General features: G+C 45.0%; 1 protein-coding gene across 1 annotated transcript in view; it reads left to right on the top strand.

The window, feature by feature from the left end:
- phldb2b (pleckstrin homology-like domain, family B, member 2b) overlaps positions 1 to 19,760 on the top strand; it is a 69,029-nt gene that overhangs the window by 7,655 nt on the left and 41,614 nt on the right. Inside the window, exons 2-5 of the mRNA XM_080020204.1 lie at positions 5,777 to 5,833; positions 6,338 to 6,461; positions 8,645 to 8,743; positions 8,905 to 8,988. Coding sequence (XP_079876330.1) covers positions 5,777 to 5,833; positions 6,338 to 6,461; positions 8,645 to 8,743; positions 8,905 to 8,988 — 364 coding nt within the window. The remainder of the gene's footprint in view (positions 1 to 5,776; positions 5,834 to 6,337; positions 6,462 to 8,644; positions 8,744 to 8,904; positions 8,989 to 19,760) is intronic.

Raw genomic sequence — 19,760 nt, 5'->3', positions numbered from 1 at the left:
GGAGTCTGGTAGGGTCACCCATGGTGGTAAGGTTGAGGGGGAGGTTCCAGACGAAGTTCGATCCAACCAAGATCTCAACGGGCGAACCGGCTGAGAATAACGGCAAGTCACAACAGCACTGAAGGCGGAGGCAGTTGGAACCTGTGCTAGAAATTTCTCATAAACGTAGTGTGGCAGGTCCGCCTGGCACATGTCACCCGAGGGGCGTTTTCAGGGCCCTCCAGCACAGAGACACAGACGATGGGGTTGAGAACATACAAGTTTATTGTAGAGATGGAGCTAATTGGTACAAGCCCCGGAGCAGATGGACAGCATGTCATGACAAGGGCTCTTTTCCTGTGTGTGTGTGTGTGTGTGGGGGGGGGGATGGGCATTTTACCTGTTGCACTTTAGACTAATCAACGAGCAACAGGTATACAGCCACACTAATCCTGGACCCCAATCACCTTGACACATAGACAGGTGTGGCTATTCAAATCACACCATCACCACACCACACAAAGCCTGCCTCGAAAATTCCTTCTGGAATACCGCATCCAGATGGATCACCACCACGCGGTGAGAAACTGCAACAGAAGTATAAACAGAAACAGATATATATTGGAGTCTGGAATGTGTGGACCCTCATGGACAACCCATCCAGTGATCAACCCGAAAGGCGAACTGCCATAATTTCCAAAGAGCCAAGGAGATTCCGGGTCGATATTACAGTGCTCTCTGAAACCCGACTGGCTGATTAAGGGCAGCTGATGGAGGAGAAAGGCGGATATACTTTGTTCTGGAAAGGAAAACCTGCTGATGAGCCAAGGATCCACGGTGTGTGTTTTGCCATTAAGAACAACCTCATCAGTCAACTCCCTGTGGGCATCAATGAATGCCTAATAACCATATGCATGATACTTGCAGGCAGCCAAAAGACCACCGTGGTTAGTCCTTACGCTCCAACATTTGATGCACAGTTAAGGAGTCTTCTATGCTGACCTGGACAACATCCTAACCAAAATCCCGAAGGAGGAAAAGCTAATCTTGCCTGGAGCTTTCAATGCCGGAGCAGGACGAAACCACAATCCATGGAGAGGCACTAGAGGGAAAGAAGTAGTTGGCAACACAAACTCCAATGGCATACTACTGCTTAGTGCTCAGAACACAGCCTGGCCATCATCAACACACTTTTATGCCAAAAGAAAAAAATCTAAACATCCTGGATGCATCCATTGGCATCCATTGGCTATAAAACCCGTAATCATCAAGACTGGCACGATTTGAATAACACTGAAATCCAACAGCTCTCATCCCTCAAATGCCAAACCTTTATCACCTGGCAAAATTACATCAACTGCAAGGCTAAAGGAGCAGCCCATGCCAAAGCAAAGGCAGCGATCCAATCTGGGGTTAGGAAACTGAAGAACCAGTGGTAGAGAAAGAAGGATCTGGAGATCCAGCAGCTTACAGACTCTGGGGATACCAGAGGATTCTTCAATGCCATAAGAGCAGTATATTGCCCCAGCTACCATTGCCTAACCCCCCTTCACTCCAAAGATGGGCTAACACGTCTGAAAGATAATGACTTTAAAAGGCCAACAGATGGAAAGAGCACTATGAGGAGCTACTGAACAGGGTCACCACCCCCAAAATGGAGGCCCTTGACCAACTCCCTAAACAATCCATGAACAATGGCAGCTTGAGAAAGGCACCAGATGCCATAAGAAAGATGAAGGACAACAAGGCTGCTGGACCTGATGGCTTCCCAGCAGAAGTCCTGAAGGAAGGTGGGCCAGATCTCCTTAGCCAGATCCATGCCCTGGTCCTCAAAATATGGGAAAAGGAGGAAATCCATGTACAACTAACGGATGCCCTACAGTAATTGTCTTCATCTTTAAGGGGAGACAAGGCAGACTGCGGAAATTAAGTGCCATTTCTGTCCTGCCCAGATTGCTGCATGACTCTGTCAGCCACAGTACTCAGTGGCAGTGGAAATGAAACCGAACCCTTCAGGGTTGACACTGGAGTCAAGCAGAGCTGTGTCATTACTCCTCACCTGTTCTCCATTTTCATTGCTGCTATCCTCTATCTCACGGCTAAATATCTGACTCAAGGAGTCAGAATCATGTACAGAAGCAACAGACAACTTCTTAACATCAATAGATTCAGGGCTAAAAGCAGAACCACCACCATATCAATCATGTAGCTGCAGTATGCCGAAGACAGTGCCCTCATGGCGCTTTTAGAAGAGGACCTACAGTGCATTCTGGATGCCTTGCCCTTAACATATAAAAGACTCAGATCCTCTATCAGCCATCACCCAACGGAAATACTACTGCCCTCCCACCAACTATGTCTGTTGACAATACGAGGCTTGAAAATGTGGACCACTTCACATATCTCGGCAGCCTCCTATCCTCCAAAGCTGACACTGATGATGAAATTCCCCACCGCCTCAGTTGTGCCTGAGAAAAAGGGTCTTTGAAAACCGCCACCTCCAGGCCAGAACTCAAATTCTGCTTTACAAAGTGATGTGACGGGGAAACCTGGACCCTGTACAGCAGGCACCTGAAGGCGCTAGAGGCACATCATCAGAGGTGCCTCTGAAAAATCCTGAAGATCAGCTGGGAAGATGCACGCACCAGCACCAAAATTCCCACCATCACTGCCACTATCACCCAACACCAGCTCAGATGGACGGGTCATGTCATCCGTATGCCTGACTTTCGCCTTCCAAAACAAGTCCTAGTGTATACTCCGGGCTTCTCGCAGGACAACGTGCCCCAGGCGGTCAAAAGAAAAGGTATAAGACAATATTAAACTGAACATCAAAAAATGCCACATAGACCTTAACACCTCAGAGTACACAACAACCAATAGGGCGAATTGGAGAAAACTTGTCCGGGAAGGTGTTGTTATGCTTCAGAAGACAAGCGCCGATTTAGAAAGGAGAGAGCTTCCCAAACTAAACCCACAGCCACCACTGCTCACCCCTGCTCACACTGCACCAAAATACCCAGCTCCAGGATTGGCCTCCTCGCCCACCTGAAGACCCACGAGGACCAAGAAGGAGAACAGTCATACTCGACCCCGAGTGACCGCCGATAATGGTGTGTGTGTGTGTGTGTGTGTGTGTGTGTGTGTGTGTGTGTGTGTGTGTGTGTGTGTGTGTGTGTGTGTGTGTGTGTCTGTGTGTGTTTCTAGGCAATGAGGGTGTCGAAGCAGCGCAGGAAGTGACCTCAGAGAGGAAGTGAGCGCTGAATTAGAGGAAGCCGAGCATGGGCCAACTGTGTTTTGAATTTCCTCTGCCAGCGCGAAGAAAACAGAGCAGAAGATAAGAAAAGGAAAGAAAAGGAGAGGAGAGAAAACAAGAGGAGGAGAGAGGAGAGTAAAGGAGAAGGGGGTGAGGTGAGGAGATGGACAGAGAGGAAGGTGGGAGAAGAGGGGAAAGTACAGAAGAGGTGAGGAGGGGAGAAGAGAGGAAAGGAGGGGAAAAGAAAGGGAAGGAAAGGAGAGGGTCAAACGGTAGAGGAGAGTCAGACGTGAGAGGAGAAGAAAAGAGATTTCAGGAGAGGAGGTGAAAAAGCGGTCGCGTTGAAAAACAACACTGTGTAGAATGAGAGAGAGCGATAGAGAGAGCGAGAGAGAGAGAGATGACAGGAGGTAAAAAGGCGATGTGGTTGGTGTGGGTTCCCTAAAACTCTAATCATCTCTGCTTTGGTGAGAAGCCGGCTTCACCCATTTGTGTATGTGTGTGTGTTTGTGTGTGTGTGTGTGTGTGTGTGTGTGTGTGTGTGTGTGTGTGTGTGCGCGCGCCTGCGCGGCGCTCACAAGTTTGTTTGTGTCACAGTTAATTACAGTTCATACATAGTTGAGTTTTGAGTTGCTTATCCTTGGCAATGGATCTGAGTATTCCAACACACATGTGTGCACACACACACACACACACACACACACACACACACACACACACGGGTGAGGTGTGTCTCATAAGCATTCACAAACAAGTGTCAAATTAAAAAACATAATGCACGAATAAATGCAGAATCATTCGTGTCTGTCAATCTGTACCTGTATCTGTGCTGTGTGAGTCACAAAAAATTGCCGGGGAGACCAAGCACTATCCAGTAGATGCCAGGTAACAAACTGGCAACATGCCACGCCATCTCATTATTTTTTCTTTTGATAATGTACTTTTTATCATGGAGGTGTTTTTTGTATTCGCACATTATTAGGAAAAGTCACTCAAAGCATAGAACTTTTATGTTTTAAATTCTGCATTATGCATAAATGTCTTGCTGCAGTCTGGGACTAATATTTATTCTATTCTATTATACGGTCATGGGCTGCTCCATTATTTATGAGGAAAAAGTACAACAACAAATTCCCTGTACAACCTACAAATGCAATTTTTGCGAGGCAAAAATGCTGCAAAAACTGTGGCAAATCTGTAGCTTGCCCTGTCTTGACAGAGGAACGCTCAGTTGTGACCCCAGCGTTCAAATCTCAAAAACCAACTGTCTCTTAAGAGTCTCTCCAAGAACCATTTTTTTGCTTCCTACCTTGGGTGTGACGCTTACGGCAACCCCACCCTGACGGCCAGTGTCCACTCCTCTCCACCGCCTCGAGAGGAGTGGTGATGGTGATGGAGCGTCTTGTTGTTGTTGTTGTTGTTGTTCTTCTTCTTCTTCTTCTTCTTCTTCTTCTTCTTTCTCTTCTGCTGCTGTTTAGTTCAGAGCAACACTATGTAACTTTTGGTATTTGGGACTTAGCGCCCCTACAGTTTGTGAGTTCAATTGCAGTTTTACACCACTGTCATAAAACTTGGTCCAGTGTCAGAAAATAATTTATTTTACAGGACAAATTTGAACTGTATCGGTCACGTTTCAATAACAGTCCATGTTAGAAACACGACTGTAATGTACACCTAGGTTACAGCGCCCCCTTGCAGGGACCGCGCTGCTGCAGCGAGCACCCAGTCCAGAGAGGGAGGGCTAGGGGTGGGACGGGGCCCCCTGCTACCGGTGTAGGTACCAGATGTGCTCGGCCTGGCAGATCGGCTCGCGCGCACGAGTCAGAAAGTGAAACAAACCCCGTGGCGCAATGAAAGTGAGGGCCGCCGCGCGCCGTCTCATCCGCGCCGCCGGGGAGGTGGAGCAGCTACGTTTTGTAGGAGCGTTGTGACGTAGTACCGTAAAGCGTAACGTTCTTATACCCGCGGTTTCGAACCCGAACACAGAAGTCACATAGTGCAAGAACAGGCTGGTGGGTGTGTGGGAATCAAAGAGCTGTCTTTCTCCATATTACAAGTCGGTGTGCCATCAAAATGATTTTGAAGCTGTTATTTTAAGGTAAAATAAGTTACATGGTACTGCACTTGTGGGGTTTTTTGTGACACGCGGACAGTCTAAAAAGGATCCATAGCTGGAGAGTCATAAATACATTTCCGCTTAAAAATGCTAAATTGACCTACAAATGATGATATATGAGTTGTAAATTAGAGGCACAGGTACAGATACAGATTTACAGAAACAAATCACTCGGCATTTATTTGTGCGTTGTGTTTTTAACTTGAAATTTGTTTGTGAATGCTGAGACTGTTTTAATCCCATAGTATGCTACGTTTGCTTTTTGCTATTAACATAGAATATGACTGTGTGTGTGTGTGTGTGTGCCTGCGTGTCCATGTGTAGCTATGTGATACCTCATGTCCAGAAACCCCACAGTATATATGTACATGTGTATATGATTTTTTTTTAACGAATGCATCCGATTTGCCCACTCTCTCCTGCAGGACTCAGAGAGGATGTTCCAGCCAGAGTCGGATCAGATGAGTCCACTTGAACATAAGGTTAATGAAAGCACAAACACGCACACACACATACACGCACACACACACACACACCCGCACACGCACACACACACACCCGCACACGCACACCCACACACGCACACACACACCCACACCCGCACACGCACACACGCGCACAGGCTGAACGTTTGTGGTGTTTACCCACTGTCCTGTTAAGTATCCCTCTGTTATTGTACGTGAGCTTCGGCTTACAGCTCTTTGCTGATGCAGTTTGTCCCCGTTTGGCGTCAGCTGTCATGGTTTACACGTTCAGTTATTCCGCAGTGTTTATGACCAATGCACCTGCAACTTTGTCCGCCGACTATTTGGCCTCGTTGGAACTCTGCCAGTTCCGACTGTCTGACCCTCTTTTATAGCCGAGACCCACTGCAAACATGCTCCTTTATTGCACCCGCAGTGCTTATTGTGATTTAAGTGAACCGCTGAGAGTGGACCGAGTAATGATGTCGTCGTTGACCTCTGCTCGCCGTCTCTGTCCTCCAGCCTCCTTCCCTGGACCTGATTGACACGGGAAAGGGACTGAAGGTCCAGACGGCCACTCCGCACCTCGTCAGTCTCGGCAGCGGAAGGCTGAGCGTGGCCATCACCCTGCTGCCGCTTAATGAAGGTAACACACACTAACACACACACACACACACACACACACACGCACACCCACGCACGCACGTACGCACGCACAATGGAGTGGAATATTACCACAATATTGCCACTACAAGTTACTCCGGTACCTTGCCCACATTGTCTATATATGAGCCACTTTCTCCTCATCTTCTCTCATCTCCAGTCTTTCCACACCCAAATACCCCACCGCCCCATTTCCTGGCTGAGAGCTATGTAAACTTGGCCTGCCTCTGGGGTTCAAACAAATGTCATGAATGCAGCCTAGAAGCACAGAATTGCCTATTTTATTTTCTTATGGCGTAAGAAGCCAACCCCACCGCCCCACTACCCCCACCCTCTTCTTCCCATCCCCAAATCTCCCCCCATCCCCTGTGCGGTGGACCGTACGGTTGACATACTGGCTGCCGGCGAGGTGAGAAGTCAGGGGTTAAGGAATGCGACACTCCAGGAGGATGTGGAGTCACAATAGAGGCAGGACAGTGGGCCGAGGACGTTTCCTCCTTCTGGGGCTGTTTATGCAAGGCTGGGAATATACAAGACACACAAACCGAGACACATGCACTTGGCACTGGAAGATATACTGTAAATGCCAGCGTATCATCTTGGAGTTAAGATGCCGATACGTCGTGATACCTTTAGGGTATCGACTGAATTTGCATCGATTTTCTGCAGTTTGGCGACGTTCTGTGGCAATCGATGGCAAAATGATTTCCCTGAGTTGCAGATCCCTTCAATGTCAATGTGTTCAATTAGGTCAAAAGTAAGTGTGCAAGTCATTTTAATTCTGCAAAAGTGGATTTTCTTTGAAAGGAAGGCAGAGACGCTGATAATAAACTAGTGTATGGCCTTTAAATTAGTATTTCTAGTATAATTCTTCCACCCAAACTCACATGAACACACACACACACACATGCAGTAGGGGTATTTTCCCCATGATGGCATGATTGAGGCTTAGTTATGGACATGTGGAGTCGTCCATATCATCAACAGTCCACAGGTGCTCTCTCTCTCTCTCTCTCTCTCTCTCTCTCTCTCTCACACACACACACACACATTGATCTGCAGGCCACAGGTGCCGTGGCGTCATTACTATTCCAGTCAGCCGGGTTGAGTTGACATGAAGACAGACGAGGGAAGAGGGGGGATATGCACACAGAGGCACTTTGATCACGCAGCTGATCACACAGCTCCCATCGATTGATTAAACATTGAGCACGAACGCAAACAGACCGGCGGGGGACGAGGCTCTCTCGGCACGTCACAGACATCTAGAGGAACAGAGGACCCCCAAGGGACCCCCTTCAAAATGTTATAACATTTTGTGTGGCATTTTAAGCCTGCCCTATGATAACATATTTATGTTGCCTTATCAAGCTATTTATATACTCAGTTATGATGCTTACGGTGTTTTTATTTTAGATTTTGATTTATTTCCGTTTGTTTAGTTCTGTAGGTTCCGTGACTGGTCTGTGTGGGAGAAATCCACCTTTTCCTTTTCTTTCACAAATCTGAAATAGGGTTTGAAATGCTGTTTCGGCTTTTTATTATAACCTAGTCCAGGTTTGACTACTGCTATGAGTACAGTAGTTTGTTTTTTTTATCTAGACCTGGTCTTAAATGGCCTATGTGTAGAAAAAACTGTTAAACCCACCTCTTCTCTGTTTTCACGGTAAAATAAAGGTTTCACAATTCTGAAATATAGGGTTTTACATGCTGTTTAATGTCAACACAATAATAATAAAAGGTTTACTGGTAGATTTAGGTACATTGCCAATTCAATTCTTTGTTTCAATTTTGTCAATTTTTGCTGTTTTTGTGACTTTAAGGTTTATATTTATTGTTCATAAACAGGTTTATTGTACTGTATATTGACATTTATCTTTTTCTTTTTCTTATTTAGTATTGCTTTCTGTCTGTCTGTCTGTCTGTCTGTCTGTCTGTCTGTCTGTCTGTCTGTCTGTCGGTCTGTCTGTCTATCTATCTATCTATCTATCTGTCTGTCTGTCTGTCTATGTATCTATCTATTTATGTATCTGTCTGTCTGTCCATCTGTTTGTCGATCTATCTATCTATGTATCACCAAATGGCTTGTGTTTTTATGAGTGTGTTAATGTGGTTTCTGGAACTTCAACCTTGATGACATCCATTGTTTTTCCATTGTGATTTCAGGCGTGACCCGCATCGGTCGGGAAGACGCCCCAGTCCCTCAGGACATCACTGTCCAGGGGCCCGGCATCGAAGCGGAACACTGTCTCATCTTTAACGAAGGTTGGTCTCCATCCATTTATCCATCCATCCATCAATGTTTGGACTCTACCACTGTACAAACTGTAAAATATGAAACCGCAAAATGTACTTATGTGACAAATATAACATTACATTATTTTTTACATCATTTTAATTTTAATTTCTGTGCACGGTAACCGCAGGAGGGGTGGTGACTCTGGACCCCTGTGGTCACCTCTGCAGTCTGGATGGAGTGCAGGTCACTGTGCCCACACCGCTCACGCAGGGTGAGATATGAGCATGCAGGCAAATACACACACACACACACACACACACACACACGTTCTTGTACTGGTATCAACAAAGTTAGGACAGAGTAAATACACCTGCTAAGTGAGGAGCCATGTTCCTGTTGCACCTCTAAACCAAAGAAATAGTAAATTCGGAGACTGGTCCACACAAGTATTGTAAAACAAACGCACACACACAGACACACACAACCCCACACATAAACAATACCCGAGAGAGGCATTACAACTCCATCCACTGGTCAATAACAAATTTGTCTCCAAGTTAGACGTTTTGTTTGATTAGCTTGAGTGAGCTGCACCGCATGGAGTGTACATATTTACAGCATTTCATAATCCCTGTGTGTGTGTGTGTGTGTGTGTGTGTGTGTGTGTGTGTGTGTGTGTGTGTGTGTGTGTGTACTTGTTTTTGCTACTTGGTGGGGACTTGAACCTGATTGCACACCAAACCCGTGGGGACCTCATGTGCGGTGAGGACCTGAGTCCAGGTCCCCAGAGGCACAACCATTGCCAATGATAGAAAACACCATTTTAACATGCTTGGCAATGTTTCCCTAAAAATCACTATAGGTCCCTGTTGGGTCAGTTTCACCAGATTTAAAGTGTGTGTGTGTATCTCTGTGTGTGCGGATTGCACCCCTAGTGGTCATTGCTAGAAAAACTGTGTGTGAACTGTGCGTGCACCTGACATATCAGGTCCCCACCATACCCACCACGCCCCCACCCACGCCCACACCTAAGCCGCCTCCCAGAGATCATAGAAGACCTGAAGAACTTACTGGAAGTTTTAAGAACTGTGTGTGTACCTGACATTCCAGGTCCCCACCGCACCAACCCCTCCCCCACCTCCAAGAGATCATAGAAGACCTGAAGAACTTACTGGAAGTTTTAAGAACTGTGTGTGTACCTGACATTCCAGGTCCCCACCGCACCAACCCCTCCCCCACCTCCAAGAGATCATAGAAGACCTGAAGAACTTACTGGAAGTTTTAAGAACTGTGTGTGCACCTGACATTCCAGGTCCCCACCGCACCAACCCCTCCCCCACCTCCAAGATATCATAGAAGACCTGAAGAACTTACTGGAAGTTTTAAGAACTGTGTGTGCACCTGACATACCAGGTCCCCACCGCACCAACCCCTCCCCCACCTCCAAGAGATCATAGAAGACCTGAAGAACTTACTGGAAGTTTTAAGAACTGTGTGTGTACCTGACATTCCAGGTCCCCACCGCACCAACCCCTCCCCCACCTCCAAGAGATCATAGAAGACCTGAAGAACTTACTGGAAGTTTTAAGAACTGTGTGTGTACCTGACATTCCAGGTCCCCACCGCACCAACCCCTCCCCCACCTCCAAGAGATCATAGAAGACCTGAAGAACTTACTGGAAGTTTTAAGAACTGTGTGTGCACCTGACATTCCAGGTCCCCACCGCACCAACCCCTCCCCCACCTCCAAGAGATCATAGAAGACCTGAAGAACTTACTGGAAGTTTTAAGAACTGTGTGTGTACCTGACATACCAGGTCCCCACCGCACCAACCCCTCCCCCACCTCCAAGATATCATAGAAGACCTGAAGAACTTACTGGAAGTTTTAAGAACTGTGTGTGCACCTGACATTCCAGGTCCCCACCGCACCAACCCCTCCCCCACCTCCAAGATATCATAGAAGACCTGAAGAACTTACTGGAAGTTTTAAGAACTGTGTGTGCACCTGACATTCCAGGTCCCCACCGCACCAACCCCTCCCCCACCTCCAAGAGATCATAGAAGACCTGAAGAACTTACTGGAAGTTTTAAGAACTGTGTGTGTACCTGACATACCAGGTCCCCACCGCACCAACCCCTCCCCCACCTCCAAGAGCTCATAGAAGACCTGACAAACTTACTGGAAGTTTTAAGAACTGTGTGTGTACCTGACATACCAGGTCCCCACCGCACACAAATTGTAATAACACTATACACCATGTTTCTCACTGAAATTATTATTATTATTATTATTATTATTATTATTGAATATATAATATTGGTGAAATCATCACAGTGCAGATATTTTGGCACATAGAAATGTGAGATTAACACAGTCACACAGTGGGGCCGCCATTTTAGTTTATAAAAAACTTTGGATTGGACCAATGGATTGGACGGGACAGGGTTAATTGGAGAGCAGAACGGACATACAGACATTGCGATTGAGCCAGGACACATGTGCCGTTGAAATCAGATGATGGAGCATCATGGAAAAAATAAGGTAAGAATGGCATCATGCCCCGTATATGTCATGATATATATTTTAAATACTGGCTATTTTAGTTTTACTGTCTTGAGATATATGTCAATTATGAAGATTATGCATGTTCCTTCTACTTCAGGTAGATTTAGGTGACAAAGAAGGCTACTTTTATGTAGGCCTAAATGCCAAATAGCTAGGCTTTTGATTTCTGGTGTAATTAGTCAGAATTAGCTACAATATTCCATGATTTCGTTTAAATTGGACTTGGATGTTTTCACATGAGGAGCTTTATTCCAAAACGCGATAAACGCCACATTAAAAAAAAATAGTTTTTCATGCCATTTTGCTGTGTACTGAACCTATTCACTGCTCCATCAATGTTAAATGCCAAGTCGCTATATTTCCTTGTTTAGAAGGTACCGCAAGATGCGGTTTTTTTTCGTCCATCCGCGACAAGCGCCGAACGTATTTTTAGCCTAAATGCGATATATCCACCTCGCGTGTGAGGCCAAAGGTTCACTTTGAAGCAGGATACGGATGATGTTTTCATCTTTAAGGGGGTCTCCCTATCTCGTGAAAAAGTTGGCGCACCGCGCACAGAGCCTTCAGCCCAACACACACCTCCCGCGCAGCGCAGCGCCAAAAAGAACGCTCCCATTATTTCCGACGTACTAGCCCACACACGCTGCGCCTTGACGCGCCGCCCCGCTAAGCTTCACGCCACTGTTCTATTCCCTAGCGTCGCCGCGCGTGAAAAAGCGCTTTTTTTAAAGCTATTTTGTACATCCTGGCTTGATACAAGGTCCTGTACATATGGAGATTGTTGATACAGTAGATGAATAATTCCACAATGCAAAATGAATGAGCAATGACAGTAAATAAAGTGACTAAACCGCAAACAAAGTGCCCGACAGGACATAAGTAATGATGAATTAATGTGACGATCATGGGCATCAGGGCCATATGTGTAGTCATGTTGTGGTTATGTTTTGAAAGCAGCAGATCAACAAACATAGTCGGTATAGGCAACCATACCGTTAACCAGTTGTTTTATGACCACATATATGGCCCTGATGCCCATGATGAGCAAGCGATACCTCAGTTATTACATTATTGTCTCAGTAATTACATGTTCAAAGGATTTTTTTAATACAAGGCCAATAATATAATAAGTTACTACATTATTGGCAAAAAGGTATTGGCTTGATTACATTTAAATTATTACATAATTGGCAGTTATGACATTATTGGCCGTTATTAAGTTATTGGTTGCTACAGTCCCTGATATCATATGTTGCATGTTCTCTTGTTAAAAAACAAAAACATTATGTAAACCATCAATGGATTTACAGCATTGTTGTTCGGACTGGGCCAACAAACCATTTTAACAGGATCAATTGAATATTAACAAAATATGTGGGTCTAGTTAAAAAATTGAATTTTCCTTAAAACTATTCAAATGGATTCATAGCGTTTTGGAAAAGAGCTCCTCAATGAATAGCTAATAGTTAACTATAGAGATTTATTTTAAATGTATTGACCATTCACACAACGACACACATGCTTTGAATGAAAATGCTAACTTAAGGTCGCTCGAAAGCACATGGGAAGTTATCTTTACTCACAAGCTTTACGCACGTCTTCTCGTTGTCAATGAAACTTTTATCCCATTGCTTCCTTGTAGTTCAAACACGATGACTGTCTGTCATGTTGTCTTTATGTGTAACCTACATACAATGGTTACTTTTTCTTTACATCTTCAATAGATCAAATAAAAGCACGATTAATAGAGGCCTGAGCAAGGTAGCCAAAGAAAGGTTTATATGTCGCATTGAAGTACTCAGGCGACATCATGATGAATGCAGCAGGAGACATTCACGACTGAAGGTGATGCATTTTAGCCAGTTCCATGTCACGCTTTCATTTCAGTAGCTTGTTAAGAAAACATTTACAAAATCTGGTGGATTAAATTAAACATAAATATCCATATCAAATCTAATGTTTCATGCATTACACATTTGTTTAAGCAGAACTATGTATTTCATGTACTTAACACTTGTGTAGCATGCAGAGTAAAGTGAATATAAAGGATTTGTATAACTACATTTACGTTTCAAACTTATTTCAGGCAAAGGAAAGTCCAGAGCAATCAAGGTTTGACACCATGACACCTCCGCAGGACCAAGACGCTGAAGCCCCACCTCCAAATGATGAAGCCGCCTTTGCTAATGTGAGTTCAGATCTGAATTCTTATGTTTATTTGTGAATGATTTTCTTACCTTTTTCAAACTACTTTTACTCTTTATTAATGATGTTAATTGATGTCAGTTTGTTAAAGCAATTAGCTTAACACAAGTAGTAATATTTCAAATTCAATTTCCTTGCAAGTTGAGAATGATGATGGTACATTAATTTATTTTAAGAGGGTATGTAGTCACAATTGGAACAGGCTGGAAGAAAATAAGTACTTGATATTGGTTGTCTCTTTCCAGGACACAGACAGTGACGCGGATACCGACATTCTGGAATTGCAAGTTTCTTTCTTATCCTCGGGAGCCCAAGACGTTCCAGAGCTAGAGAGGACTGAGAGTGTATTTGTAAGTGTCAGTCTCCCTCTCCCCTTCTCTCTCTATTCCTCTCTCTCCTCTCTCCCTCCCTCCCTCTGTCTCACTCCCTCTCTCTCTCTCTCTCTCTCTCTCTCTCTCTCTCTCTCTCTCTCTCTCTCTCTCTCCCTCTCTCTCCATCGCTCTCCCTCTGTCCCTCTCTCTGTCTCTCTGTCCCTCTCCCTCTCTCAGGTGATTTGTTTAACTGTATTGTTCTTTGTAGCTTGCTATGGTTATAAGCATTTAAACAGCAGGTTTTTAACAGATGCTGCATGTGTTTCATTGTACATTTTCTGTAGGCTTGTTTGGATGTTTAGGAACTTAAACTGAACCCTACATATATCAACTTTTATTGTTTTTAAACTGAAGCCATTTTTTTATTTACAGCTTACCATAAAATTATTACAGATCAGTTCAGCTTCAGCTAGCAGCACTGAAAACAGCGATGACGATTTTGTGCCAAATTCAGAAGAATCAGACTGTTCCGAAGAATCTCAAGAGGGAAAAAGCAGACATCTGTCGTGGACCAGTCTCTCATCTCCCAATGTGACCTTAGACAGCAGCGATGCTAATTCATCTTCCATGAATGCAGCCCAACAGTCTTCCTCTCCTGAAGATAAGGAGACATCAACTCAGCAAGTAAAAGATGACAGCAGTGATGTTTCGGTAATGAAATTGAAGAAGACTGCATATGGCCAAAGGGTGTATAACAAAAAGCATTATTGCTTTTCCTGCTACAAACCATTCAACAAAATGGCAAGGCACTTGGCCCAAATGCATAAGGATGAGGTTGAGGTAGCAAAAGCACTTTCTTTTCCAAAGGGGTCTAAAGAAAGAAAGGTTATTCTAGATCTTTTGAGGAATAAAGGGAACCGTGAGCACAACATACAGGTTCTGAAGGCAGGCAAAGGTGTATTGGTGCCACGTCAACAAACAGCTGCCAACCATGTGGACGTGAAGGACTACATGCATTGTTTACATTGCCAAGGACTGTTCCGACGAAAGTCTCTTTGGAGGCATATGCAAAGGTGTAATTTGGCCAAGAAGTGCCAGCTCACAAAGCCAGGCAGATCTCGAGTTCAAGCACTCTGCGCATATGCACAGCCCGTCCCTGAAGGTGTAAGTAAGAAGTTATGGAAGCTCATTAGTGACATGAAGCAAGACGAAATAACACAGGCAGTTAAAAGTGATGTGTGTATCATCAAATTTGGAGAACATTTATGCAACAAAATGGGCAGTGACAAAACAAAGCATGAATATATCAGAACTAAAATGCGTGAGGCTGGAAGGCTGTTGGTAAGTGCAAAGAAAACGGGAAAGCTTCTTAGTATCAATGACTTTTTCACGCCCTCAAACTTCAATCGTGTCGTTCAGGCTGTTAAAGATACAGCAGGATTCCAAGAAGATGAAGAGGTCTACACAGTCCCCTCTTTGGCATTGAAACTGGGCCACACCCTCAAGAGAATGGCTGATATTGCTGAATGTGAGGCAATGATGGCAGGAGAGGAAGACAACATCAAAAATGTGAAGCGGTTCAGGGAATTGTACACAACTAAATGGAACGAATGTGTGTCAGCATCAGCCCTGAAAACACTTAGGGAAGCAAAGTGGAACTGCCCAGAACTTCTCCCTTTCACAGAGGATGTCAAAAAAATGCATGTGCATCTCAACAAGAAGATTAAACTCTATCAAGAAAAAATCAAATTTGAAAAAACTCAAAAGAACTGGTCAAAGCTTGCCCAAGCGACATTATGTGATTTAATTCTGTTCAATCGCCGGAGGCCTGGAGAAGTTTCAAAAATGAAGTTGAACACCTATCTTCTTCGAAACACGTCTGTCGTGCATTCTGATGTTGCTGATGCCTTATCAGAAGTTGAGAAAAAGCTCTGTCAGCATTTTCAGCGGATTGAGATCAGGGGCAAGAGAGACCGAAAGGTCCCAATACTCCTGACTCCAGGCATGCTAGATTCCATGGATCTACTTGTGAAGACTCGTCAAACATGTGGTGTACTGGATGAAAACATTTTTTTTTTTTCAACGCCCATGACTGAGAACTCATACTACCATGGCACATCTTGCATCAGGAAAGTTGCCCAGGAGTGTGGGGCCAAATATCCAAAGGCTCTGTCATGTACAAAGCTGAGGAAACATGTGGCTACCGTCTCAAAAGTACTGAATCTAAAGGACACTGAGATGGACCAGTTGGCAGATTTTATGGGACATGACATCCGAGTACACAGAAAGTTTTACAGGTTGCCTGAAGGGACACTGCAGCTAGCCAAAATCAGCAAGGTGCTGTTAGCCCTTGAACAGGGAAGAGTTGCAGAATTCAAGGGTAAAAATCTTGAAGAGATCAACCTTGAGCCTAATGGTAAGACACAAGACATTGCAGTTGTTATTATACCCTATTCACAGCTGTTTAGTACAGCTACAAGTAAAACAAGTAAAGCATGCATTTTCTCCACATTGCAGAGAAGGTAGATTTAGGCAGTAACTTGTCTGAAAGTGAAGATGAGAGTGAGAATGAGACGCCACAGCCAAGGAAGCGACACCAGTCTCCTACAACATCTACAGGTAAAGTTATCTGTGGAAAATTCACACATTGCAATTCTAGGCCTAATTGAAACTGTCTTGTTCCTGCAGACTTACAAGTATACCATTGTTTATGTGTGTCTTTCAGATGAATCTTTGGACAGTCAGTCTTCAAGGATGAGTGAAAGGCCACAGCCAAAGAAGCGACGCCAATCCCCTTCAACTGCTACAGGTAATGTAGTGGCTTGAGGATGAACTTGCCTGCTTCATCATTAAAAGTACCCTGGAAATCCAGAGTTCTCACAAGAGCACAATTTGAATTTGCTCAGCGGGTCACTCTGGGAACGAGCAATATACTCACTCCCCGATTGCCCAAACCCAGAACATTAACCAATCACATCGGTGTATCTGATATAGGCGGGCCAAAAGCGTTGCTGTTTTACCGATCGTATATGGCAAGTCTTATCTATTGGTTAGCTCCACTGGTCTGGATATGTCACCCCTTGTATTCTTCTCATTGGTCATAGTGTAATCCAATTGCGGGCAGTGATATTTTCAAACGCATGCTTGGCTCCGCCCCTCGAGTTGGGCCATTTTCATTACTCGTTGCCAGACCCTACAGCTTTCTAGATATAGGTCTGGATTTCCAGGCTACATTGAAAGCTTAATTGTATTAAATCTCCCTCATATTGTTCCTCTGTTTAGTTGACTAAAACAATATTGTGCAACCTATGTGTAGTATCAATAGGCTGCTGTTGCTACATGTGTTGTATGCTTTTATTTTTTTATATTTATGTTTTGTGTTTGGTGTGCCAAAAATCAAGTGTTTCTTTTGATTTGATTTTCAGAGGAACTTCCAAATAGCCGGATGTATACAAAAGGAAGAAAGATGCCTTCAAAGTCAGGTAAAGAGTGAAAATCGTTGAACTGAGAACTTGCATGCGTCGGTATAGTAATGAACTGTAAGATCTTTTAGTAGAATTTTGGCCAAATGTTTATGTGATGCTTTCTGATGCCTAAAACAAAGAAAACTAAGAATTTATCTAAAGTTAACATATTATTTGTCATACAATGCTTACTTACCTTTGCACTTGATGAACAGGTGCTGAATCTGTCACACATAATCTGAAAATGACATTCACTAAGTCCCACAGTGTCTACATCTGTAATCACGCACCTGAAATTGTAGGTCTCCAGAGTTAGTTGGTTAACTTATCTTGGTATTAAATGCAGGCCAGCTTTACCATAACAGACAATGCTCAAGCACAGTGTTTCTCAAACTATGGGCCGCAGACCGGCGCCAGTCCGCAACGAGGTGCACACTGGTCCACAGAGCAAAGAAAGGACAAATATATGTTTCAGGCTACAAATCTAAAAGCCATTATGAAAATCAAAAAATAGGGGAATGACCTTTATGGTTTACTGAATTGGTTGGCTACTTCCCACAGAATCTGCCAAATAATATGTATGATTCTTTTACATACTGTATAGGCTATATCAAATTGCTTTATATTTCCAATGGGGGGTGGGGGTTTGACGAGAGTGAGACGATGTCAAGGTGGGCCCTGTGACGATAAATTCTGACATGACCGGGCCCCAGGCCCGAAAAGATTGAGAAACCCTGCTCTTGCATACAATGTTTGTATAGCATATACTCTAAATGTTTAAACGATGAGAAAAATAACCATTTAAAAATTTGGGGCTAAATGTTGTGATTTTAGGTGTGTCAACAGCCCCAAAAAGAAAGTGGACAGAAGAAGAGGTGAAGGCGGTTGAGGACAAACTCTTGGAATGCATCACATCTGGCAGGGTACCAGGGAAAAGGCAATGTGAAGACTGCATCAGGTCAGCTCCTTTAGTTCTCAACAATAGAACCTGGCAAGCAGTGAAGTTCTACGTCAAGAACCGAATAACATCATACCAGAGGACATTTGGTAAAAGACAATGAATGTAATGGTCTGTATTAAGTCAGCATGTCTGAAGACTGGTGAAGAGACCTTGAGACTGTGTCTGTTAAATTGTTTCTGTCAATATTCTTTGCATATGTGTTTATGGGGATGATAAAGGCCGGTATCAATGTTCAAGGATTTAAAACATCGTCACAGATAAGTGCTTTGGTTGAGATTATGTGCTATATTTCCCAAGTGTGTAATTCCAAAAGTTTATTCAACAATTATAGCAGTAAAAGATGCTTCCTAAAGGAGGATGACCGCTACTAAAAGCAACCACACAAACCTGGTGAAACCCATGGGCCCTGTGTTCAGGGCTAGGCCTGTGTTCAGGGCTAGGCCTGTGCACGGGGCTAGGCCTGTGTTCAGGGCTGTGTTCAGGGTTAGGCCTGTTTTCAGGGCTGTACTAGGCCTGTGTTCAGGGCTGTACTAGGCCTGTGTTCAGGGCTGGGCTAGGCCTGTGTTCAGGGCTGTGTTCAGGGTTAGGCCTGTTTTCAGGGCTGTACTAGGCCTGTGTTCAGGGCTAGGCCAGGCCTGTGTTCAGGGTTAGGCCTGTTTTCAGGGCTGTACTAGGCCTGTGTTCAGGGCTAGGCCAGGCCTGTGTTCAGGGTTAGGCCTGTTTTCAGGGCTGTACTAGGCCTGTGTTCAGGGCTGGGCTAGGCCTGTGTTCAGGGCTGTACTAGGCCTGTGTTCAGGGCTAGCAGGGGACTGTACAGTGATGGGAGGGAGAGGGAGAAACACATTCAACAGGCCCAGTGGCGCGTGCAGAGATGGCCAGGCTGGCTTGGTGGCAGACATGTTGCCCGGGGCAACGGCGAACGAGCTAAGATGCTAGCTGATCTCATTACAGTGGCCTGGATGACGGCCAGCGCTGTGTTCTTCTCCCTCGGACCCGAGGTCACTAAGAACCCCCACACATGATCTGGGGGGGGCAGCACGCCCGATGCTACCGTTAGCTCCATGTAGCCATGCACCGCTACGTACGCAGAGATATTGAGGAGCATCACAGCGTTCTGGTTCTACTCCTCTGGTCTGGAGGACACATGTCAATAGAGTGGGGAGGAGAGGAGGGCGATAGAGGAGAGGAGGGCGATAGAGGAGAGGAGGGAGAAAGAGGAGGGAGGAGGGAGATGGAGGAGGGAGGAGGGAGATGGAGGAGGGAGATGGAGGAGGGAGGAGGGAGATGGAGGAGGGAGATGAAGGAGGAGGGAGATGAGGGAGGAGGAGAGAGAGGAGAGGAGTGAGATAGAGGGTGGAGGGAGATAGAGGAGGGAGGAGAGAGAGGAGGGAGGAGAGAGAGGAGGGAGGAGAGAGAGGAGAGAGAGGAGAGGAGGGAGGAGAGAGAGGAGAGAGAGGAGAGGAGGGAGGAGAGAGAGGAGGGAGGAGAGAGAGGAGGGAGGAGAGAGAGGAGAGAGAGGAGAGGAGGGAGGAGA

This window comes from Zeus faber (genome assembly GCF_960531495.2).
Source record: "Zeus faber genome assembly, chromosome: 19".
Taxonomy (NCBI): domain Eukaryota; kingdom Metazoa; phylum Chordata; class Actinopteri; order Zeiformes; family Zeidae; genus Zeus; species Zeus faber.
The sequence above is the reverse complement of the archived record's forward strand: the minus strand, read 5'-3'. Positions and strand labels throughout refer to the sequence as shown.